This window comes from Lissotriton vulgaris, chromosome 9 (assembly GCF_964263255.1).
Source record: "Lissotriton vulgaris chromosome 9, aLisVul1.2, whole genome shotgun sequence".
Lineage (NCBI taxonomy): Eukaryota > Metazoa > Chordata > Amphibia > Caudata > Salamandridae > Lissotriton > Lissotriton vulgaris.
In genome coordinates this window covers 285,426,530-285,452,190 of record NC_141697.1, presented here as the reverse complement: position 1 = coordinate 285,452,190, position 25,661 = coordinate 285,426,530, and the positions used below count along the sequence as shown (strand labels likewise).

The 25,661-nt window shown below is 42.0% G+C and overlaps 1 protein-coding gene across 1 annotated transcript in view; it reads left to right on the top strand.

Annotated features, from left to right (window-relative positions):
- The window catches only part of CEP128 (centrosomal protein 128), a 757,252-nt gene that overhangs the window by 573,612 nt on the left and 157,979 nt on the right, over positions 1–25,661 (top strand). The window contains exon 18 of the mRNA XM_086937589.1: positions 2,037–2,086. Within this exon, the coding sequence (XP_086793715.1) occupies positions 2,037–2,086 (50 nt within the window). The remainder of the gene's footprint in view (positions 1–2,036; positions 2,087–25,661) is intronic.

Sequence of the window (25,661 nt, the reverse complement as noted above, 5' to 3'; positions counted from 1 at the left end):
CCCCGGTTGCTGCATGATGGGGATCCTATGGGTGTGGTGCAAAAGTAAATATGTTGTGGTGTCAATTTGTTATTGCTGTATATGTGTTTTCTGGAAAACCTGAAGTAAACATATTTCAAACAAAAATAATTATATTTATTACACTGTGGTTCCCACTGGGTAGTTATAGTTTGGACCACGTTTCCATAGAACAAGCATGTCTTGTTTCCTAATAAATTTGTCATAGTTTCACAAAACTCTCCCAAAAAAAGTGAATCCATCTCAGCCTCTTCCTTGAAAGGTTCTTGTTGCATCGAGCTTAGGGCTAATCCGCCAAGGAACTTAGTACAGAAAGTGCCATCAGTCAATGATTCTTCACCCAAGCTCCCCATGGTAGTAAAGGACTATGGGGCACATGCGTCAACGAAAATACGGATCGCAAACGGGCAGATTTGCTGAATCTGCCCCTTTGCGACCAATATTTTTGCATTTGGGATACATCAACCCAAATGCAAATTCCCAATTTAAGTAATCGCAAAATGTACGATTACTTAAATTGTAAATGCATTTAGGGAATCGCAAATTGTGATTCCCTGAATGCAATGCATGATGCAATTCCAAATTGTGAATTTGCAATTAGGGATCGCAAATTACTATCAATTTGAACTTGATGGTAATTTACAAAAACTTTGAAAAATGCACTAAAGTGCATTTTTCAAAGTTTGATGTTACACACACACATGCCCTTGGGCATGTATGTGCGCAACATGTGGTAACATCTCAATTTCAGGGGTGCAACAGGGTGTCCTTTTGGCACCTTTGCATCCTTGAAATTGCATGCGCAATTTGCGAGTACCTATTTGGTACTCGTAAATTGCGCATGCAATTCCCATTCAATCCTATGGGCCTCAAGGCCCATAGGAATGAATGGGAAGCAATTCCCTAATTGCGATTTGCAATTTGCGAGTCACAATTAAGGAATTGGTAGCACAATCACAATTTTTTTTGCGAGTCCTACATGCATAAGGATTTGCAAATCCTAAATAGTGATTTCTTAAAATTTGCTATTTAGGATTCTCAAATCCTGACTGATGCATGTGGCCCTATGACTCTTCTCTCATACACTTGTGGAGCTTACTGATGTTTCGTATTCCATTTCATAGTTTACCCTACTCTGAATTTGGACAACTCCGTTATTAATTATTTTTTTTGTTCCCAGTTTAATGTTGAATACGTAAATATCTGTTTTGATAGACACTAATTTGGATCTCCGTCATTTATTCTGGGGCGTATTTTTGTTATAAATCTGGGGCTTGTGGTCCATCTTTACCACACTGATCATTTGGTTTTAGTTAGAACCCTTTAGCTGAGCTTGAAGTTTGAGAGGTTTGTTATATGTGGAGTTGCTTTGTGATTGAAATGGTTTGCATCCTGAATTTTCTGTTACAATGACATTCAGGTGGTGTGCTCCTGGCAGGAAATTCATGACCACTCCATCAGAAAAAAATGCATCTTTAATAATCTTTTCTGATCAGTAGTGATCCACCACCTTGTTGAACACCTCAATTACCACGGCCACCTACTCCAAGGTTTGGAAGCACGCAGAAGTCACACTCCATTAGAGAAACCATCAGCAGACCCATCAAACTCAACAACTACTGATCAATCTTCCTGCTTCCATTTCTGGACAAAGTATTAGAAAAAAACATCTACCAACAACTCTCCTAACATCTGGAATGGAACCTCCTACTCTACTCCTCCCAATGCGGATTCCGCAGGAATCACAGCACGAGACAGCTGTCATTGCGGCTACCAATGACATCCAAGCCCTACACGACTGAGGAGAGACTGCTGCTCTGATCCTCTAAGACCTCTTGTCAGGCTTGTGATCTCCCACAGCCCAATCCTCACATGGTTGCACAACATAGGCATCTAATGAGCACTTCTCAGATGTAGCTTTATAGAGATAACATGCACAGTGAATTACATTTACATGCATAGTGAATTAATTTCCTCTCGCTTTTCACTGTAGTTACTTTTATGTTTGTTTTTGGCAGATCTGCTGGAGAAGACGAGAAGGCAAGATGACGAGATGCGAGCATTGCAGGTAAGACACTTGTTTGGACTTATTTATCTCAGTGCTCTGAAAAAAATACGATCCCTATGTATCAGACGTCCTAAAACTGTCCTGGACAGGAATATAATCAAAACTGGAGGCAACTGAGAGCTTACTGTGAATGGCTGTGTAACAGCAGAACTGGATTCAGATCAGATCTGCCTCATCTCCCATTGGTCACTTACTAGATGCTGTATGAGAATAACATATTTTACTACTAATGTATTTAAGATTCAAGCTCAGGACCTAGCACAGCTTACCAACTCACAGCGATTTAACTCCATATTCCTACAGTGTCAAGATTGCGCTGCCTCTGTTTGTTAGCATAATTATAATCTTTGATTACCCTCCATCGCACAACCTCATCATTTACGTCAGCATGGTCCTAACCTAAAGGTCTGCACAACTCTGATCTCGTAGAATCTCCATTTCTAATTGTTGAGTTACTTACTTCCCTATCTATCTAAGGATATAGGGTTTAGCTTAGAATGATTTTTGGTAGGGGTTTGATTGATGCTTGTTTTAAGTAAGTGCCCCTATGGAGACAACAAAGTGGACTGCTGGAATAACTTCACTTAATACATCTATAGTGTGGTTCTTCTATGTTAGTATATGCCCCTTCCCTAAGTTTTTGAAATATCTTGAAGAAATTAAAATAATACAAAATATGTCATTTAGCCAAAGTATGCCTCCGCACGGGTTTGGGCATTTAAAAAAACGCGGTTGGACCCTTGTCAAGGGTGGTAAAAGGCTGGGTCATATAAACAGTGGAAACACGAGAGTTGCCTTTCCTGATCACGTTAATCACTTTGAAGTTTAATACACCTGAACCTACTGTACCAACAAAAATACTTCACCTTCTGAATTCAACATTTCTTATCAATATTTTTATCACTTTGAGTAAGTTAGCTAAGAGCACATAACACATCAATGTAATCTTCTAATGCTCAAACAGAGAACAACCACAAAAGTTGAGAATAAATACCAAAGCGAACAATTGTGCATCTGCGAATCCAGGTTTCAGTGATTAAAAACGAGAAATAAAATGCAGAATCTTACTCTGAAACACCAGGGTCCACATGAGGATGGTTACATTTTTTTTATTGCCCCCTCTTTTAATGTCCAAAAGTCAGGGTGTTCACTGGATTAAGTCAAGGGCTTAATCCGTTAACATGTAGCCCTGGGAGACTCCTTTGTGTGTGTTTTGGTCCAAAATTCTCTTGCCCCTCTTGTCGACAATTTTCAACCTCTACCGTTGAGGGGCCTCCGCAGGACAGCGGCTGTGTGGAAGCTGTGGTGAGCACGGAGTCTGGTTAAAAGTTGTTAGGGTGTATATTTAAGTGAGAAGGGCTAGTGATGAGTATCCACCTAATTATAGTTCTGCTGTGAGGACCTAGTTTCCCAGAGAAAATAGCAGGGGGGGGATCTAAAAGTGTAATTAGTCTTGATAATTTTAAGGCATCCAGCATCTTTTACTCATACATACCTGGCACAGACATTTGGTATGAACAGTGCCATCCCTTCTGCTCATAAAAGGCACTTGAACATGTCAGGGCACGCGTGACTGCCCAATATTTGATGAAGGCTCAAAGATCAGTGCAACAATACCATTTACTATTTGAATACCATAACACATAAGGTTTTCCATTTTGTGCTCCCTAAATGCTAAGTGAGGAACATTGTGTTTCTCCTCCAGGGGATCCTCATCACTAGTCATAAGCATGAATAGTCCTGCCCACGTATGGGAATCCCGGAGCACTCTTAATAATGTTTTATATATGTAATATACTTTCTACGTGGTACCATACATATATATCTGCAGCTTGTTGAAAAGCTAAAAATAGCCAGATTACCTTGAGTTTTCATTCTAAAAACCCAATTACACAGAAATATGGCATTAATAAATAATGACTATTGAAAATCTTTCACACACCTTTTTGGAAAGGAAATGGAATTTGAGACATTATCCATTAGGCTGCCATTGAAAGAAAAGTAGAGAAACTGGCACTGTTCCTTTTAAGAACCTTACTATACCCCCTGTATCCCATCATGCCTCACAGGTGACAGTAAGATCAGTTACTTTTAATGATTCTTGGAGACAGGATTCTGGAGCACTGAGCTCTGTCTTTTTGGCAAAAAACATTGGGAAATCTTTCCAATACCTTTTCTGTTGAAAGTAATTTGACATTCTTGAGCACCTGAAGTGCAGAAAAACCTTTCTGACAGAAAATAGTTTATTTTCCTGTCAAGAGTGTGCTTTCTCCAGGAAGAAAAAGGCTCAGACAGACCATCATTCTGTCTGTATTGTTTGCCTTCCGGAGGCTCATCATCCTAAGACTTGTGGTAGTAAGAAGTTCTCCAAGCATACTTTAAAGTACAGAGAAAAGATCAGCCTACATGGTCTCCAAGAAAAAAGGCAAGTCTTCATCAAAAGGCCTTAGGGAAGGTTAGTCTTCTTGCAAAGAGCCCATGTCTTGCTCCAAGGACTCTCGCAGAGGGAGATCCAGAGAGGCACATCCTCACCACAAGAGAAGGCATTCCCAGTTGATGTGGAGAAGTATGACGTTGAGCATAGAACCAGTACCAGTGTGTTTTCCGTCGAAGGTAGTGTCGAGCCACCACTCTACCTCAAAACATCCTAAACGTTCGCTGCCAAAACACACATCCGCGTCTAAGTCTCCATCGACAGTCAACCACCCAACAACGTAAAAAAAGCAGGTATCCATGTTGAATCCAGACACAACGCCAACTGAAAAACATTTGACAACGAAAAACGCATCACAGTCTTACCCACACACACACCGAAATCTAGGCCTCGCTCTACATCTAGGACCAGATCCCAATTAACTTTAAATTTTTCTCCCACTGTTTTCTCCATTTAATCTCTTTTCTTCTCCATCTAAATCATACTTTTTTTTCTCCATCTAATCACTTGTTTCGAATCAATTATTTTTGTCCATTTAATCACCCATTTTTCTCCGTCTAATCATTTATTTTTCCCCATCTATTTCACTTGTTTTTTCTCTATATAATCACTAATTTTTCTCCATTTAATCACTTGTTTTCCAGCTGTTTTCTAAATCTAATCACTCGTTTTTCTCCATCTAGCCGCTCGTTTTCCCACTCTTTTCTCCATTTAATCACTCACTTTTCTCCATCTAACCACTTGTTTTTCCCCGTCTATTCACTTGTTTTTCCACTGTTTTATCTCTACTGAATTACTTGTTTCCCACTGTAATATCAGCTTTTTCTACCTGCTCGCGTTTCCTGTTTTGATGCTGCTTCTTCTCGTGCTTCCCACCAACCCCGTCCAGTGCCCCCCTCTCTGGAGGCTACTGCGTTGCCGCGTTACAGGTGCAACCAAGCCCAGCCCCAGGAAATCCCGCCACCGACAGCTACACCAGAACCGAGCTGATAGCCCTGAACCCTGGACCTCTAAACAACAATTGCAGCCACGTCTCTCCACATTCAATGGTAGGACTTTTCTGCCACCACTGTGTTTTCTACAGTGACTCCGGAGCACCCACACCTACCGCCTCCACGCGAACCACGACTGGGTCAGGACAACTCCACTGTCTCCTGCTCAAGACCCGAACACTCCACAAACACGGCACAAAGATCTCTTGCTCCATCATCTCCCTCACCCTCGACGTTGTCTTCCTCACGAGGCCTGGCTCAACCCAAAATTGCCATGGTAATGCACAACGGCTACAAGATTGCACACCGGGATGGCATCAACAGACACAGAGTTGGAATAGCTATCATCCACAAAAACCATCCACTGCCCCAGATGACACCACTCCGATCATGGAATAGCTCAACTTCTAACTCAAAGCAGACAGCAAAACAACCATCTAAGGCATCCTCGCCTACCCCAGGCTTCTTCAAAACCATCCCAGTCTTCCTTGCCCCACTGGCCATCAACACTGAAAAATTGATCTTCCTCGGAAATCTCAATTTTCACCTAGATGACGCCAACACAACCAACCTCCTCGAAAAGCATGAACATTCTTGGCTTCACCCAAATAGTCACGACCACAGTCGAACCCGCTTTAGGTAAGCTCTAGCAGCCAACATCCAAATCCTCCATCGTCCTGCTCGACTTCCAGACAAATTTTCCTGTATGCACCCCAGCAGTCGGAGAGCATGAGAGGACAGCGGGCTATCACTCTGGGCCATGGAGGTGCCATATAGCCTGCCCCGCGTGCTGGCCCAGTGGTGGACGGCAGAGACTACTTGGTTGGCCTTGGTGTCCCCCTCAGAACCGCTTCTCCCATTTAACAAGGCACTTACTGATGACCTGCTTGGGTCCTGGTCCAAGTCCAACATAGGGGCTCCTGTGACCAGGACAATAGCCCACTGCCACTGCCACACACCAGGGGACCCCAAATTCCTCACTGAACACTGTATCCTAGAGAGCTTGGTGGTCCAAGCCTCCACTTCCCATGTAAATCCTGATGCATTCCAAACCTCACCACCGTATGGGGAACCCAAGAGGCTAGACAACTTGGGCAAGAAAATGTTTTCTTCCACAAGCCTGGCATTGCTGTCTGTGAATAACGCATGCCTTTTGGGTATCTATTCCCACGCTTTGTGGAATATGGTTACTCTGGAGCAGCCAACAGTTCCAGAGGAGACCCAGGCCGTGCTTTCCCAGATGTTGCCAATGGGAGGGATGCAGCTAAGTTTACCATCCGCTGTGGCCTGGACACCACCGACTCATTGGGTAGAGCAGCTTCTTCGACGGTGGCCCTATGGCACTGCACCTGGTTGAGGACTACTGGTTTGTCTGGGGATGTTCAAACATCACTTATGGGCATGCCCTTTGACGGCTTCTGTGTCTTCAGAGACAAGGTGGATTCAGCTCTGAAGCGCTTTAAGGACAGCAGTGCTACGGCCAGGTCCTTGGGCCTTTCTATGCCCCTTGTGAACCCTAATCCTCCTTTCGTGGCCAAGGAATGAGCTTCCAGCGGCATCTATACCTGCCCAGCCACCATGGCGCTCTAGCTTCCTAGCGTCTTTGTGGTCGAGGAATCGGGTCCTGCAGACCCCGTGGGTCAGTCAGCCAGAAGTTTGGCCAGTTCACAACCACAGGCAGTCGCAGCCTCCAAACCCCTTATAGTCTGCCCTCTTACCATCATGAGCACCCAGGGAGTGGCAGGATCCGCATTCACCAGCCCGACTGCCAGTCTATAACATCAAACCAGTGGGTTTTGCAGATTGTCCCAAGGGACTACTTCCTCCCCTTCAAGACTTCCCCTTCCTTATTGCTATCTACTTACAACAGGATGTCGGAGAACCACTGATCCTGTCTCTGCCAGGAACTGATGACTCTCTTTACCAAGGGATACATACAGAGAGTCCCTGTCATTCTGACACCCAGGCGTCCCTCCACCAAAACGGCATAGGCCTGCAGTCGGGGCGAGTTTGTGGGACTGTGTGCAGAAAAGCAAGTTGACCCTCTTTTTACTCCACTTTCTCACATTCTGCTGTTTGTTCTTTCATTTGCCCAGCAGGGCACTGTTAAGGGATGCCTTTCTGCTTTATCTGCTTTTTTCGGATGTCTGACCAACCTTCCCCCTTCAATCACCTATTGTACATAGGTTTTTGAAAGGTTTGGATCATGTTCCCCCCCTTCTCCCTTTTTATATGCCTCTGTTTGTCCTTAATCTGGTTCTGACATTCCTGACATGGGCTCTTACACAACTGTCCTCTCAGGCTTCTTACCATTAAGACTGGCTTGCTGGTGGCAAAAACATCTGCTAGGAGGGTCACTGAGCTTCAAGCCCTGTGATCCAAGGCTCCTTACCCGAACATCTACCCAGAAAAATTGGTTCTTTGTACGAGGACTTACTTTCTTCTGAAAGTGGTCACTCCATTTCACGTAGGCCAAACCATCACTCAGCCTACTTTTCATGCTCCGCCTCATCCCTCCAAGGAAGAGGAGCGACTTAACCATCTGGACCCAAAAAGAGCATTGTTGTTCTACTTTGACACACGAGAGTTCTGAACGGATGACCAACTTTTCATGGGGTATGTCACAGAAAAGAAATGACGGGCCATACAGAAGCAGAACATCTCCTAATGGATCACGCTTTGTATAAAGATCTGCCACTCATTGGCTATAAAACAACCCTCTGAGGGTTGGCGTACTCATTTTAACAGAGCTAAAGCTGCAACCACTGCGGTAGCAAATAAAGTTCTGGTCCTGGACATCTGCCAGGTGGCAAAGTGGGCTTTCTTGCACACATTTATTAACCACTACTGCACAAGCACTTTGCTTGTTCAGTTCTGCAGGACTTCCATGTGTGAAATTGGTCCACAAACCCACCTCTGAGGAGGTATTGTTTGGTTATCTATTCTAAGGTAAGGGATCTGTGTCTAGAAGTCTCTGTCAGATGTACAAGTTACTTAACTTTGGTAATGCCTTATCTGGCAGAGACTCTATTCGCAGATTCCTTACAGAACCACTCATCCTCCTCGCCCTGTGAACAGAATTCTAGGGGCAGGGCTTTCCCCTTTCAGGGCCCTAGTATTCCACACCTGTGGTCAGTGGGCTTCGTGGCTCTGCGCCCCTGAAGTGGAAAGTCGCAAAAAGTAACTGACCTCAGCTCGCTGGGGTGGCGCCCATATAGACGCCACGGGTGTCACTGCGGAGCGGATGGTGCCATGCAGCGCCAAACGAATCCACCTACCAGCGTGCAGGGGTACGGCTCAAGAAGTGTTTTTGCCTCTAGTCTGATGCCTGGAGATAATTCTATGATAAGGAATCTGCGGCTAGATAGTCTCTGCCAGATAAGGCATTACCGAAGATAGGTCACTTATTATTCAGTGCTTTTGACTATTGAGAGGATCCTCCGGAAGAGTGGGAAAGGTTGCTTACCTGTAATCCTTGTTCTCTTCCAGGTGAATCCTCATCAAAGTCATAAGAAAGCATCCATGCTTTCCGGACAGAAAATATTAAAGCTGTTGTCAATAACTTCATACATGATTCCTAATCTCTGTAAAAATGACATGACCTAACTGTCACCTGTGAGGCATGATGGGATACAGGGGGTACTGTGAAGTTCTTAAGGGCACAGAAATGGAGTGCTCTGGGATACCCTGCATGTGTGCAGGATTATTCAGTGTTTATGACTTTGATGAGGATTCCCCTGGAAGACAACAGGATTATAGATAAGCAACTTTTCCTTCTAAATTAAGGGCACCCTCTGGTTTTGCTGATTCATTCAAGCATCTTTCTCAGGAAGTGTATCCCTGTTGTGCTTGGATGTTTTGAAATTCATAATTTGCACTGCATGTCTCTTTCGTGTGGAGTGTATGTTAGGCTGTTGTGAGGTCTTAGGTACCGCACCTGGTCACCTCTCCTTGTCTGCCAGACGAGAGTTCACTTTCAGCTGCGGAAACATACAGGAAACGCAGATGTAAATTATGTCCACCTCCTGAAGGCATCTCTTCTGAAATGCTTTCCAGTCTGTGGGATCAGGTTCATCACAAGGTCTTCCTGTTACTGGGCTGGGCCCAACACCCCAAGATTTCTCTTTCAACATTTATAGGTGTCAAAAAGCAGCCAGCCAACCGCTCAGGGAGAAAGTTAAACAAATACCAGACTTACATGTTTAATGTTTATTTCCTTCCAATAAAAATGTGAAGGTTATGCTAAATCTTTCCGGCGATTAGTTCCTTATGCATTGGCAGGCAGCCAGCCAGCATCTGGAGCTGCACCCCTGGAACGTGATCACTCTAGGTTTGTGTGTGTGGCCTTGCATGGAGAATGAAATGACTGAGATGCACAGATATTCATACTTGAAGCCTGAATCAGGTTTTCAAGCTTTATTCTACTGCCGGAGAACAAAACTGAACCCCCAAAAGATAGACCATGAAGTTTTCAACAGGATGGGATGGTGTGTAGAAGCTTATTACCTGACCTTACATCAGCGCAGACCTGGGTTCTTTTCCTAGCAGTCCATTACTATAGCATCAAAAGTGTGGTAGTTTAGTTCAGGCTTCTCCAATGAGTACCTTGTGGGCTACTGGTAGCTCTTCATCTACCTATTAGTAGCTCTCCTGCGTCCATTCCAGCCTACTAAATTGGAACCTTGTGCTTGGTTGGACTAATTGATCTATGGCAAATTTGTGTATTCAGGGCAAAAATGTGTGTAATTTTTTAACTCAGAAGTTGAAAAAAATGTATATTTCCAAACTATATTTTAAGCTGTTTTTGAGCGATAAATCGTGGGAAAACGTATTACTAGTAATACTTGCGTGCCAGGCTCTCTGCAGCTGTGGCTGGCATGTATTAACATCTAACAATGCTTCTGTGTTCCATCCCCCTAATGTTTACCTTCCTAGTAGTCATGCCTGTATATGATACATTGTAAGAATGGCTGATAAGATAGATGACATGCTCTGAGTTACATGTCATTCGTCTCGTCAAGACCCATGCATATTTCACCCCTAAATCAATGGATTTTGTGGTTTTTGTGAGGTGACAAACATTACATGAGCTGCATGCATTGTGTCCAGACACTGGAGGTAGGTTCCACACAACTGTCCTTATGTACTACTGTTCTTGTCCGGTGGTCTTATATGAACCAGAATATCTTTAACCCGTTCCGTGCGTTGGCCGACGCAAGCACTACCTCCCTGGTGCTGCGCACAACCGTTTGCCCACACAGCCCCGCCCACCGAATAGAACGCCCGCATAGCGGCAGAATTTGCGCCGTAGTAAACGGGTTAATGCTAGCACTCTTCCCAAATGAAAACAATTGATATTATTAGACTCCTCTCATTAGAACTCAGGATTCACCAATTCTTAGTAATACTTTTTCTAATCATGTTTGAGGCTTGCAATAAGTGATTACACATATAGGGCTATCTTTTTTGGCTCACCTAATTGTTACTAAAATGACTTCCTGATTGCTCTGCTTAGTTCTTTTAAGGGCTCGTTGTACATCCAGGCTGGGATATTTTCTGTTATGTAGTTTTAACCTAACTTTTTCTGCTTCTTGATTAAAATTTTCAATAAATGTACAGTTTCTTCGTAGGTGTAGAAACTGCCCATAGGGTATATTCTGTCTCCGCTTTCAGATGGAAACTTTCAAAGGAAAGCAAACTGTTTTTATCCTTAGTCATTAGTTTGCCTTCCTTCACAGAGATGTGTAAATCTAAAAATGATAATGATTTATTGAAAGTGGATGCTGTGAAATGCAAAAAGGAGTCATTGAGTTAAGCCAACATAGAAAAGCTTGTAGTGTTACTGTATCTCCACTCCATTTTAGCAATATACTGTCAATGTACCTGTGCCACAATCTGATCCTGTCCCGGTACAGGTTTCTAATTGAATAGATGAAATCCTTTTCAAATTTAATTTACATTTAAGCTAAATTGGCCACAAGTGTACTTACCATGGGTCCAAAGATACAGAGTATTGTTAAATTCAAAGACTGTGTTTGTCGGTGCTCAAGGTTCAGGATAAATGCCTTTTGAGGCCTAAAATCCTAATCTTGATGGGAAAGAATATCTGCAATCCGCATTAGGATTTCCTCCTGTGGGATGTTGGTATACAATGACTCAGTGTCTAGACCCACCAACTTTTCAATCTGGGAATCAAAGGGAAATAAATCCTTAATCAAATGAATTACCTCCTTAGTATCATTCAGATATGTAGACAGCTTCTGCACCAGAGGCCTTAAAAAGAAATCACAAAGTTGTGAAAGTGGTTCCAGGAGGGACCCCATTCCTGAAACTATGGGCTGTCCCGGCGGAGGTCTCATTGGTTTGTGTATTATCGTAAAGTGTATAAATGGGGTATCACCGGTCTCTCATTGCACAAAAAGGCACCCTCATTTTTGGTAAGAGGCAGAACCCTCTCCCTTCCCCAACCAGATCTCACAGTGGTGACAGATGCGTTCCTTCTGGGAGAGATGGAGATCAGAGGACTCTGGTCTCCGGCGGAAGCTGGTCTCCACATCAACTTGCTGGAGCTTCCCTCTCTGACATTCTTTTTTGTTTTCATTTTTCTTTGGCCCAGCTGGACTCTGCTCTGGACACTCTGAAGGGTTACCTTTTGGCCCTTTCTGCTTTTTTACGGCTGCCAGATCAACTGTCACTTTTTAAATCTCCTATTGTAGATAGATTCTTGAAGGGGCTTACACATTTGTTTCACCTCACACCCTTTATCATACCCCAGTGGGACCTTAACTTGAATCTCACCCATTTGATGTGCGCACCTTTCGAGACACTACACAATTGCCCCCTCCGGCTGCGTTCTATCTAAACAGCCTTCTTAGGGGCAATCACTTCTGCCAGGAGGGTGAGCGAATTTACAGGTTCTGTCTGCTCAGCCTCCTTACCTGACCCTCTTTCCAGACAAGGTAGTGCTCTCACTACTGCTTTTTTTTGGTGTCCAAGGTGGTGGCACCTTTCCATCTAGGGAAATCTGTCATCCTGCCCACCTTCTATACTCCTCCGCATTCTTCTGAGGAAGAAGAACGTCTCCACTGCCTGGACCCAAAAAGAGCATTATTGTTTTACCTTGATCGCACTAAAGAGTTCTGGGTGGATGATCAACTCTTTGTAGGGTACATTGGAGCAAACAAGGGTTGTGCTGTGCAGAAGAGAACCATCTCTCATTGAATTATCCTCTGCATATAAATCTGTTACGCTTTGATAATGAAACAACCTGCTGAAGGCCTTAGAGCTCGTTCAACCAGAGTTAAGGCTGCCACCATAGCTCTTCAGCATGGTTTTCCAGTCCTTGATATCTGCCCAGCGGCCAAGTGGGCATCCTTGCACTTGTTTGCCCAACATTATTACCTGGATAATCATGGTTTTAGGGAAGGCCTCTTCCGCCGTTCGGTCCTTCAGGACTTTCTGGTCTAACACTTTTCCGCAGTCCCTCCACTGTGGATGGTGTTGCTTGGGTATCTATTCTAAGGTAAAGAATCTGCGCTAGATGTCTCTATGAGATGGACAAGTTACTTACCTTCGGTAACACCTTGTCTGGTAGAGACATGATCAAGCAGCCGATTCCTTACCGGCCCACCCATCCTCCCTGCACTGCGGTTCAGTTTTTAGTGTCAGGGCTGTTCCCCCTTCAGGGCTCTAGTTGTTTTTTAACACACCATGGTCAGTCACTTCATGGCTTCGCGCTTCTGGCGTGGAAAGTAGTGAAAGGTACTGATGTCAGTGCGTCAAGGCGGCATCTGCTTAGACGACACAGGCGTCATCACGACGACGAACCCGACGCATACGACATCACACATTGTCAACCGACGCCACTTAGTGCACAGGGGTACTTCTATCAAAAACTTCCAGATCCATCCAGATGCCTGGAAGTTCTAAGGTAAGGCATATGCGGCTAGATCATGTCTCTTCCAGATATGATATTACCGAAGATAAGTAACTTGGCAATTTGGGTATTGAGTACATTTTTGCTTGTCTGAATTAGGATTAGAAGAGCAGGGGTGGAACAAAGTCTATTTTTGGAGTTTGAATAATTTATGGTGGGATCAATGATTTAACAGATATATGGTTAAAACTGCCTTGGGGATGCAACCTCAATACTGATCCATTATTAAAGGGTTCTCCAGACAGGATTAAAAATTACCTCAATAGATGGTCACTTGGCTTAATCACTCTCCCAACTCTCAAATTCCAGTCAACATGTTTCAGCCAATAATCACACGCCACTCCAGGTCGATGACCTTGATCAGGACTATATAATCCCTATGTCTGAGCCACTGTCAACGTCAATTAGTCAGTCGTCCATAGAAAAATGCTGAGTGACGATTCATACACCAGCCTCTGGCAGCCTCCAAACCCTTTTAGTTTGCCCTCTCATCATCATGGGCACCCATTGGAAGGCATGATATTCCCTCACTTGTCCCATTGGAGGTCAATAACATAAACTGATGTGTTCCTAAAAATGTCCTATAGGGCTACTCCCTCCTCTTCCTGACCACACCCCTCTACCCTTGCAACCCACATGTGTCAATCTAATGGAGGGCCATCTCACATTGTTCTATCAGGAAGTGACAGCGTTCTTGGCCAAGGGTGCCATAGAGAAGGTGCCGACGCCAGATGTAGGTTGCGGTTGTTATTCCCGCTACTTTCTGATGTCCAAGAAGGACAAAGGCCTTCATCCTATCCTAACCTAGACCTTTGCCAGCTCTGTTTCTTCCTCAAGAAGGAGAAGTTCAAAATGCTCATGCTCGCACAAGTCCTGTCTGCCCTGGCCCCGGGAGACTGGATGGTAGCGTTGAACTTGCAGTATGCATACTTCTACTTTCTTGTCCTGCCTGCCCGCAGGCACTACCTGTGGTTCAGGGTGGGCCTCGAGCACTTTTAGTTTGCAGACTCCCTTTTGGCCTTTCCAGCGCCCCTCTGTTCTCACCAAGGTGATGGCAGTAGTTGCAGCTCATCTGCGAAGATCAGGGGTGCCAGTCTTCCCCTATCTCGACGACTGGTTGTTGAAGGTGGGCTTGCCCCAGGCTCCTACCTCCAGACTACGGCCAACCTCCTGCATTTGCTGTTGTTCACTATCAACATGCCAAATTCACACCTGACTCCCTCTGAGGCTCCCTTTCATCTGAGCTGCTCTGGACACAAGGCAGTATCTGGCTTATCCTCCTGAACGGCTAGTCTGGGATATTCAGGCTATGATACCGATGTTTCAGCCTCTAGCCTGGATTTTGGTTAGGCTGACTCTGAGGCTGCTGGGACTCATGACCCTTTGGTGGACAGGGTGTAGTCTCAGAGACCAAATGTATCAAATTTGCAAAGCTCATAAATGCGCAGTCAGTAGCTTCCAGATTCCTCCGGCGCTGTGCAAAGCTGCGTACTGTTCACATGAATCTGTCACATTTGCACTCAAAACCAGCTTACTGTAGGGAAAAGGCCCATTAAACATCACTCAACTTGCATCCATGCATGTGTTGCCTTCATACTTCTTTTGCTGCGTTATACCCATGTACCTTGAGTCCCGCTGCAATTAATTGAGGCCTCATAATGGACCCCTCCCGAAGAATGAGATCACTTCTTAAACTGAAGGCATAGACTCGATGACCAAACAGCAGCATACTCTCCTCTCTCGCCCAAAATCTCGCAGGTGTCCTCTTGCATGCTGGCCTGTAAGAAGCCCAGCAAACTTAGCACTCCACCAATGTGACCACAAAAAAGATGTTACTAGGTTGTGCCAATGTCCAAATCAGCCAGAATCTGCCTCCTGTAAACTGTGCATACGGGTGTGGGCTAACCACTGTGGCATGGGAAGCAACAATAAGCTGTTGTCCTTTTTAATGTCATTCTGTATAATGTGCGTCCATCTTCATTGATTCTGGTGGTTGTGGTCTGCTGTTAGTTGGTCTAAATCCAGTTTACAATGGAGAACTATTCATTTCACAAAATGTGAAAGCACCATCTAGCAGGCTTGTTGGCAACCTCTGCTACAAGGCCAGCCACTGAATGAGAGTAAACTATGCCCTTCTTTCAGAGCAGGTTTGAAGTGCCCTGGCTGGCAGTGTGAAGTCACAGACGGTGTAAAGCACATCTGCTTCCAGGGAGCTTCATCTAACATCTTGCAATGCATTCCATTCACTCAAGCAGCATCATGTGACTGAAGGAGTGTTGCATCCTGAAACAAAATCACTCATGACTGAAAAATAATATGCCCTTTGTAAAAACGTTGCAGAGTAATGGAATTTTATGTTCGGAGATGGAGAAGTTTAACATTTCCAGGATTCTTTTTTTCGAAAGACCTTTGGGTTCATTCATTGGAAACTGCAGATTCCGATACAAGTCCCTCTCAGAAAAGTAGCTGAGTAACATTTCCTCACATGCATCAAAGTATTTTGGAATCGCAAACGGTGCGATTCCTTAAAATCGGCCGTTTGCGACTCCAAAATAGCTTTTTGGAATGCATCATTCAATTTTAGAATTCGCATCATTTTTGCGATTTCTAAAATTGCATTTGCTTTTAAGAAATCGCAAATATGCGATTTCTTAAAAGCAAATGCATGAATGCTTTTCAAATTGCGAATTCGCAATTAGGGGGTTAAATTTACCGAGTGGTTGAACCACTCGGTAAATTTGGAAAAAGGTGTAAAAATGCTTAAAAATGCTTTTTTTAAGCAGTCATGTTACGGACACACATGTCCTTAGGACATGTGTGTGTGTAACATGATGCGAAAAATACATTTCAGGGGTGCAGGGGGGGTCCTTTGGACCCCCCCCCTGCACCCATGAAATGCATTAACAAATTGCGATTTTCAAAATGAAAATCGCAATTTGTTAAAGCCTTCCCTTTGATCCCTATGGGCCTTTTGGCCCATAGGAAACAATGGGAAGTGCGAATTCGCACTTTGGAATTCGCATAATATTTGAGAATCTGTAAAAATTGCGATTTTTACCGATTCTCAAATATTTTGCACAAATGTACATGCATCCCATTTTGCATTTCCTAATTTGCGATTCCCTAAAAATCGCAAATTAGGAAGTGCAAAATGAAACAATGATGCATGTGGGGGATAATCAGAAAACATATAGCAAAACGGACATATCTTAATTTGAGCCAGTAGGTTTCGGTGTTCGGCACGACACTTACGGCCACATTCATGAAGCCGAATTCGGCTCACAAAGGGCCAGATTCTGAGAATCTGGCCCTTTGCGAGCGCTATTTTTGCATTTGGGATTCATCATCCCAAATGCAAAAATCGCATTTTTAGAAATCGCATATTTGCGAATAATTGCATTTAAGGAATCTCAATTAGTGAATCCTTAAATGCAATTCAAGAAGCATTCAAAAATTGCGAAATCGCTATAAGGGGCCGCTATTTAGCGCGAGGTCAAACCTCGTGGTAAATAGCAAAAATTTAGAAAAAATCCATTTAAATGCATTTTTCTAAGTTGCATGTTACACACACACATGTCCATTGAACATGTGTGTGCGCAACACCAATGTAGATTACATTTCAAGGGTGCTACAGGGTGTCCTTGGGACACCCCTGGCACCCTTGAAATCGCATCCTTATTTGCGATTAGCAAATTGCTAATCGCAAATAAGGAATAACTCCCCATTCATTCCTATGGGCCTTTAGACCCATAGGAATGAATGGGGAGTTATTCCTTATTTGCGATTAGCAATTTGCTAATCGCAAATAAGGAATGTGTAGGAATAGCAATTTATTTAGCGATTCCTGCATGAATCCCGTTTTGCAAGTCCTTAATAGCGATTCCTTAATAATCGCTATTAAGGACTCGCAAAACGGCACTATGATGAATCTAGCTGTTAATTGTTAAAACTGGCGCTTGTGACAGTCAGCCACATGGTGGCGCTGTCAGGCTAATGTAGAAATTACCACAACAACAGGTAATTATTAATTCAATATATATTAAACATGACTGTTACCTGCCGCCCATGCATCCTTATAGCTTTGGGGGCCTGAAATATTCCGAATTGTCTCACTTGTAGGAGGTGATGGTTAGCAGTTGTGTTGTTACGATCATTGGCAGTATGGTAGGGGCAATATGTGTTGAAGGCAGCAGGGGCCTCCTGGCGAGATTCGTGGCACTTGTGTTTTTTCTATAAATTAATCATTGAAAAAAACGGAGGCAAATTTCATGACAAAAGTGACCAGGTCCACACATATTTCATGACCATACACATTGTAAGTTCATTTGGGTGCTTTCCAAGGCACTAGTTCATAATTCAAACTTTCAAAACGAAAATGAAGGATTTCAGATAAAGATACGATGGCAGGGCTCCGACCTCCATGTGAATGGGACCCTCTAAAAGCACTTGGGTGGTCGGAATGAGAAAAGCACAAAGGTAATGGGTAGAGCGCCCTCTGAAACGTTTCAGTCATTTGCAAACAATTGCTGATTTCCATAGGGCTGGTCTCTGTCTGGAGTGGCATAGTGGGCAAAAAAAGATGGACAGCAAGGTGGCCCAAAATGATTGTGAGTGCCTAATCTACCCATCACCTTAGAATTTTCCTCAGTATGAGACCCTATATATGATGACTCCTGTGCTAACTAAGCTTCAGGAATTTAGCTATACACCCAGGGCAACTGGAATTATGCGGCTATGGAGATCGAAATTATGCAGCACTTTTGCTTAATTTATGTGCCACTAAAAGGCAATTTATGTGCACATTGTGGCACATCCAATTGCAGCATTATTTCAATATTGTGTCTGTAACACATGTTAATGCTGCACGGATAAAAGATTCAGCTATCAAGAATGAGTTTAACACCTAAATGCAGAAATGAGCAACTAAAAGTTGGATAATTAACATATGCAGAGAGTCTGCCTATGCACTGCACTAGGTTTCACAGGTTTTTTTTTAGTAACATTTGATCCGTGTGAACTAGGATCAACTTTTTTTGGTTCAGATTTGCACTTTATACATCATAGAGTGGATTGTGTGATAGTGTTGGACAAGGGACACTTAGCTCATTGTATGATGGAAGGAGACTTAGTATTTGAATTGATCGTGCTCACTCCAAGAAAAACAGGACACTTGAATTATGAGATGAACACCTGGGCTGCTTAAGAAAAGATTGGCGTTTAAACATAAAAATGTATAAATCATATAACAATATGATACCGTCACCAACCTGAAAGAGATATATGATAATAGAGGGTTTGGGCATATCCAACAAAGAGAGCAGCAACGCACTAGAAAGGTAGACCTGTATAAATAAATAAAATAACAACTGAATACTTTCAATATTACTGTATGAAATGTACCTATGATCAGTTTATACGACTTTGTTGTAGTGATTATTTTTAAGACTACCAATGGTATTGCACCGTTACAACGCAACTTTTACAACTCTGGATCCATTACATTGCATGCCTTTACAACGCATGACATTACATAGCAGATGCTATTACAACGCATGCCATTACAACGTAAGTATATAATTTTTTTTAATTGTATTTAATATTATTTAATTAATTTGATTAATATTAAATGTACATAAATATATTTATTTTTAGGTTTTAGGGCTAGGTTTGGTTTTTGGGGTACAGGGGTATTTTTAGGTTTTAGAGCTGGGTTTGGTTTTTGGGGTACAGGGGTATTTTTAGGTTTTAGGGCTGGGTTTGGTTGTTGGGGTACAGGAGTATTTTTAGGTTTTAGGGCTGGGTTTGGTTTTTGGGGTACAGGGGTATTTTTAGGTTTTAGGGCTAGGTTTGGTTTTTGGGGTACAGGGGTATTTTTAGGTTTTAGGGCTGGGTTTGGTTTTTGGGGTACAGGGGTATTTTTAGGTTTTAGGGCTGGGTTTGGGCTTTGGGGTACAGGGGTATTTTTAGGTTTTAGGGCTGGGTTTGTGTTTTGGGGTACAGGGGTATTTTTAGGGTTCACTTTTTTTAAAAACACGACTTTTAATAAATTAAATTAAATTAAAGTATATTCTTTACAATTATTAAATTAATTAAATTACATTAATTAAATTAAATTAATTACATTTTTTAAATTAATTAAATTAAATTATATTATTTACAATTTATAAATTAATTAAATTACATTAATTAAATTAAATTCAATTAAATTAATTATTATTTTAAAATTATTAAAATTAAATTAATTATATTAAATTAAATTATATTATTTACAATTTATAAATTAATTAAATTACATTAATTAAATTAAATTAAATACATTAAATTAATTACAAATTTAATATTAATTAAATTACAATAATTGCATTAAATTAAATTAATTACTTTTTTAAAATTAATAAAATTAAATTAATTAAATTAAATTAATTAAATTAACTTAATTACATTTTTTTAAAAAATATATACTTACCTATACTTACGTTGTAATGGCATGCGTTGTAATAGTATCTGCTATGTAATGACAGGCGTTGTAAAGGCATGCATTGTAATGGATCCTGCGTTGTAAAAATTGCGATGTAGCGGTCTGCGTTGTAAAATAACGCGTTGTAACGTCATACATCCCTACCAATCCCACAATGCTTCATTACAGGCAAGAGTGGGATTTTCTATATATATAGTTATACCAAAAAAGGACTTACCTTACCGTCAACAAGACTCATCAGTCGAAACGCATAGGTGTTTTGGTGCGCCCTGTGGAAACAGATGGCCACTGAATAAAGAGGAATGTGCAGAAGACTCCTGGAGGGTGGAGTACATACATCTATACTAATATAATAAAGAGAGAGCCCAAACCTTTGAGGCGGGTAATCTCAGGAACCACAGCACCAATCACAACACCCAATACAGCGTTGGAAAGGGCAGTTGCAGCAGAAGGACATAGGCTATGCAGACGCCCACCATATACATTTAAAAGGTAAAAGAACCGTATCAGCAAAGTAGTCCCTTGTGGGCGTGTCTGCAGTGTGCTGTGGGCGTGTGCTGGGGCGTGTGGTACGTTCAGCCCTTCATGCCATGTCTATATCGTGTGCTGTGGGCGTGTGCTGGGGGCGAGTACGTGAGCAGGGCGGGGGATTACGGGAAAAAAACTGCGAGCATTTTACGGGAAAAAAACTGCGAGCATTGTGCCCAATATTTAATTGTTTTTTCTTCCCAGGTTCTGTACATTCCAGCTCCGGGTGTGCTTGCCCCGCGCTCCCAGTGACGCGCACCTGCTTTACTGTATGGAGGTCAAGCGCACACTGGAGATTTTCTACTTCTGTTGCTTACAGGCCTTTCCAACGCTGTATTGGGTGTTGTGATTGGTGCTGTGGTTCCTGAGATTACCCGCTTCAAAGGTTTGGGCTCTCCCTTTATTATATTAATATAACTATATATATATATATATATATACTAGCAGCCCGCCCGACCTTGTCCGGGAGCTTTCATGCTTTTCCGGGAGCTTTCTGAACTCTTTCAACCTTACAAAAGAGATTCAGAAAAATGACTCGCAGTACTAGAAATCTTAGAACTGTGATTTTAAATATTTTGTAAACTTCAGTTTTTTCCTTTGAATTATATTCACGTATGCATGTCATATACCCATGCAAATATGGGTGACAGTTTTTGACCATAAATTTGTGTCCCACATCTATGTTTAGAAATTTGGATGTAACTGTGTACTGAAATGCAGAGCATTCACAAAAATATTTGTCGTGAGCAAGGCTCGGATGAACCGAAACGTGTTGATTGCATCTTTTGCATGATGAAATCTTCCTGAAACTGCTAGCGGCGTGCAGAGCTCCTTTGTAAGCCTAAAAAACGTTTGAATGGATTTGTAGCATGCTGGTGAGTGTGACTAGCGTCACTCTGGCCACTGGCTACCACATTCTAGGAGCTGTGCAAATATATATATATATATATATATATATATATATATATATATATATTATTTTTTTTTTTTAGAACAAAGGAGGCGGCACAATCAGGAATCGATTTTAAGCCTTATTTATTTCAAGACTTCACCCCACCAACGCGTTTCGGCCTCACTCGGCCTTGCTCACGGTTGGTTAGTCCCTCTACAGTGTTTGTATTTATACTAGCCCATTACTAGCCATTTATGAGGCATTATGGGAGATATAGTTTCAATGCATTTCAGTGACCAAATTAAATTTAAAAAAAGAGAAAGACTTTGCATGCTTTTAAATTATAGCACTTTGGTAACTGTTAATGTTCATAATAGTGGGTTTAGTACCCTTTGTCTTCCATAGATGTTTACTCTTAATAAGTTGCTGTTAAGGGTATAGTACCCAATTTAGTTCTGAGGTTCTTATTCCAGGTGAATATGCAGATCCTCTCCAAAGTTCATCCCCTTCGGGTGTTTGGTTCGGAGTCTAATTATCATGCGAGACTCCATTTGTCGCAGTCTTCGAGTCACATCACCTCCTCTTTCCATTTTGTCCAACACTTTTGCCCCAAAGAAATGCATTTGCCTCCAATCTCCGTTCTGGCATGTACTCATGTGCTTCGCAGTGGCATATTGCATGTTGGAATTTTTTACTGCTCGAATATGTTCCAAAATTCTTTTCTTCAACATGCAGGTTGTGCACACCACATATTTCATTCCACATTTACATTCAATTATGTAAACAACATTTTTTGAGGTGCATGAGATTTGTTGATCTATTCTCATTAACTTGCCATCTGGTTCCTCAATCACTTTCATACTTTTTCCAATCTTGCAAGCTTTGCATGTGTTACAGGGTTGGAATCCTTTTCGCTGCATTTCCAGCCAGTTCTGTTTTGGTTTTTCTTGGAAGTGGCTTTTGACCAGTAAGTCTTTCAGTGAAGTGTTTTTTTTGTATGTTATTTGTGGTGAGTTGCCAATGGTACTACCAATATCAGGGTCCTTTGTCAACAGATGCCAGTATTTTTTCATTATTCGGGCAATGTTAGAGCTTTCTTTGCTGTAGGTCATTATTAGTCTTGGAGGTGTGTGGGTTTCACTTTTTTTAGGTTGTTCCATTAGTGTTTGAGTGCGTGTTTTTTGGTCAATTTTTCTTTTGCAGTTGGTCAATACTCTTTCTTCATAGCCTCTCGCTCTGAATCTACATTTACTCTCTTCGATGATTTTCTCAGCATCTTCAGCTACCGAGCAGTTTCTCTTTAATCTTGTAAATTCACCATACGGTATGCTCCGCAGAAGTGGTGTGGGATGAAAACTTGTCCCATGAAGTACACTGTTTGTCGCTGTCTTTTTTCGAAACAGAGTTGATTCCAACTTTTCATTGAGCACATATATTTTAGTGTCCAAGAAATCTATTTCCTTAGTACTGGTGTTGCATGTGAATTGTAATCCGACTTCATTATTGTTTAGTTTATTGAAGTATATTTGAAATTGCTCATTCGTGCCGTGCCAAATAATGAACAGGTCGTCGATGTAACGAACCCATAGCATTATCCGTTCCAGATCTTGTTGGTTTTCTTCATTCCATGCTATGGTTTTCTCCCACCACCCCATAGTGATGTTGGCGTAGTTCGGTGATAGAGAAATGCCCATAGCGGTGCCACAGGTTTGTTTAAATAGCTGTTTGTTGAAGAGGAAGACATTATTCTTCAGGCATAGATCAATCATTGACATTAGCATTTTCGAATGGTCCAGGTATATGATGTTCCGTTGTTTGAGATAATATTCACAGGCTTGCATTCCGATTTCATGGCGGATTGAAGTGTAGAGTGAGACTACATCAATAGTTACTAGCAGAAATTCGGGGTTCCAGGTCACATTCATCAGAGTTCTCAAAAAATCACCAGTGTCTTTTATGTACGATGGAAGACTTTGGGCAATGGGGGCCAGAAATTTGTCGACGTAGTTGGAAATATTCTCGTATAATGATCCACATGAAGAAACAATGGGCCTCCCTGGTGGTTGATTCAAGGTCTTATGAATTTTCGGGAGAAAATATATGCACGGTGTTGTTGGGTGATCAATGGTTAGGTATTTTTTCTCTTCTTCATCTATTAAACCATTTTTATGCCATGTTTCCAAATGTTCATGTAGGTCTTTTTTCATCTTTTCATACGGTTTTATTTCCAGTTTTTGATAGATGTTTACTTGGTTTAATTGTCTCATTGCCTCCTCTATATAATCAGTTGTTTTCATGAGAACAATATTGCCCCCCTTGTCCGCGGGTTTTATGGTGATTTTGTCATTATTCATTAGTGTTTTGATTGCTGCACGCTCACTTTTCGAGAGATTTTCCCGTGTCTTGTTTCTGACTTTGGAGAGATTGTCCAGTTCTTTTACTATTGCTTCCGAGAATAGATCTTTTTTATTCCCAGGTGACAGTATTGGGTAGTACCTTGATTTTCTTTTTAATCCGGTCGCTGGTCTGGCATCTGTAGGGATATTGAGCTCCTCTAACAGTTCGGCATCCGAAATGGAGGTTCCGTGTAGGTCAAATAGTGATTCAAAACTATTTTTCATGTCTGGGATATCTGCAATGGTATTGAAAAGAACTCTCTCTGTGTTCTCATCGACAGTATTATTGGGCTCTATTTGTTTGTTGGCGTGCACTTTTGCTAATTTCAACTTTCTTACATATTTGTAAAAGTCTATCCGAGTTTCCGTGTAATCAAAATGTGCTTCGGGGCAAAATGATAATCCCTTGTTTAAGACACGCTTTTCAGTCTCTGTCAGTTGGTGATCTGAAAGGTTTACTATATGACAATTTGAAAAAGAACTATCCAATACAAAAATTAGTATCAAGTGCAAGTGAATCCAGCATTAGTGACGATGGGTCGACACGAAGCACCTACCAGTCAAAAAACTGGTCAGTTTTAGAGGAGGTCCAATTGGTCAATCTGGAAAAAAGCATTGCGAGAGGTGGAGGAAGGGGAAGAGGAAGGGGGAGACGACCATACCCCAACCAAAGACACAGAGGAAGAGGCAGGGGGCAACAAAATCAAACAACCCCCACATCAGTGCCAGAAAAACCCGCAGGGCAAAACGAAGAAAAACGCCAGTACCCACTGCGCAATCGCAATCCGAGGCCAACTTAATAGTAAACCTTTCAGATCACCAACTGACAGAGACTGAAAAGCGTGTCTTAAACAAGGGATTATCATTTTGCCCCGAAGCACATTTTGATTACACGGAAACTCGGATAGACTTTTACAAATATGTAAGAAAGTTGAAATTAGCAAAAGTGCACGCCAACAAACAAATAGAGCCCAATAATACTGTCGATGAGAACACAGAGAGAGTTCTTTTCAATACCATTGCAGATATCCCAGACATGAAAAATAGTTTTGAATCACTATTTGACCTACACGGAACCTCCATTTCGGATGCCGAACTGTTAGAGGAGCTCAATATCCCTACAGATGCCAGACCAGCGACCGGATTAAAAAGAAAATCAAGGTACTACCCAATACTGTCACCTGGGAATAAAATAGATCTATTCTCGGAAGCAATAGTAAAAGAACTGGACAATCTCTCCAAAGTCAGAAACAAGACACGGGAAAATCTCTCAAAGTGAGCGTGCAGCAATCAAAACACTAATGAATAATGACAAAATCACCATAAAACCCGCGGACAAGGGGGGCAATATTGTTCTCATGAAAACAACTGATTATATAGAGGAGGCAATGAGACAATTAAACCAAGTAAACAACTATAAAAAACTGGAAATAAACCCGTATGAAAAGATGAAAAAAGACCTACATGAACATTTGGAAACATGGCATAAAAATGGTTTAATAGATGAAGAAGAGAAAAAATACCTAACCATTGATCACCCAACAACACCGTGCATATATTTTCTCCCGAAAATTCATAAGACCTTGAATCAACCACCAGGGAGGCCCATTGTTTCTTCATGTGGATCATTATACGAGAATATTTCCAACTACGTCGACAAATTTCTGGCCCCCATTGCCCAAAGTCTTCCATCGTACATAAAAGACACTGGTGATTTTTTGAGAACTCTGATGAATGTGACCTGGAACCCCGAATTTCTGCTAGTAACTATTGATGTAGTCTCACTCTACACTTCAATCCGCAGTGAAATCGGAATGCAAGCCTGTGAATATTATCTCAAACAACGGAACATCATATACCTGGACCATTCGAAAATGCTAATGTCAATGATTGATCTATGCCTGAAGAATAATGTCTTC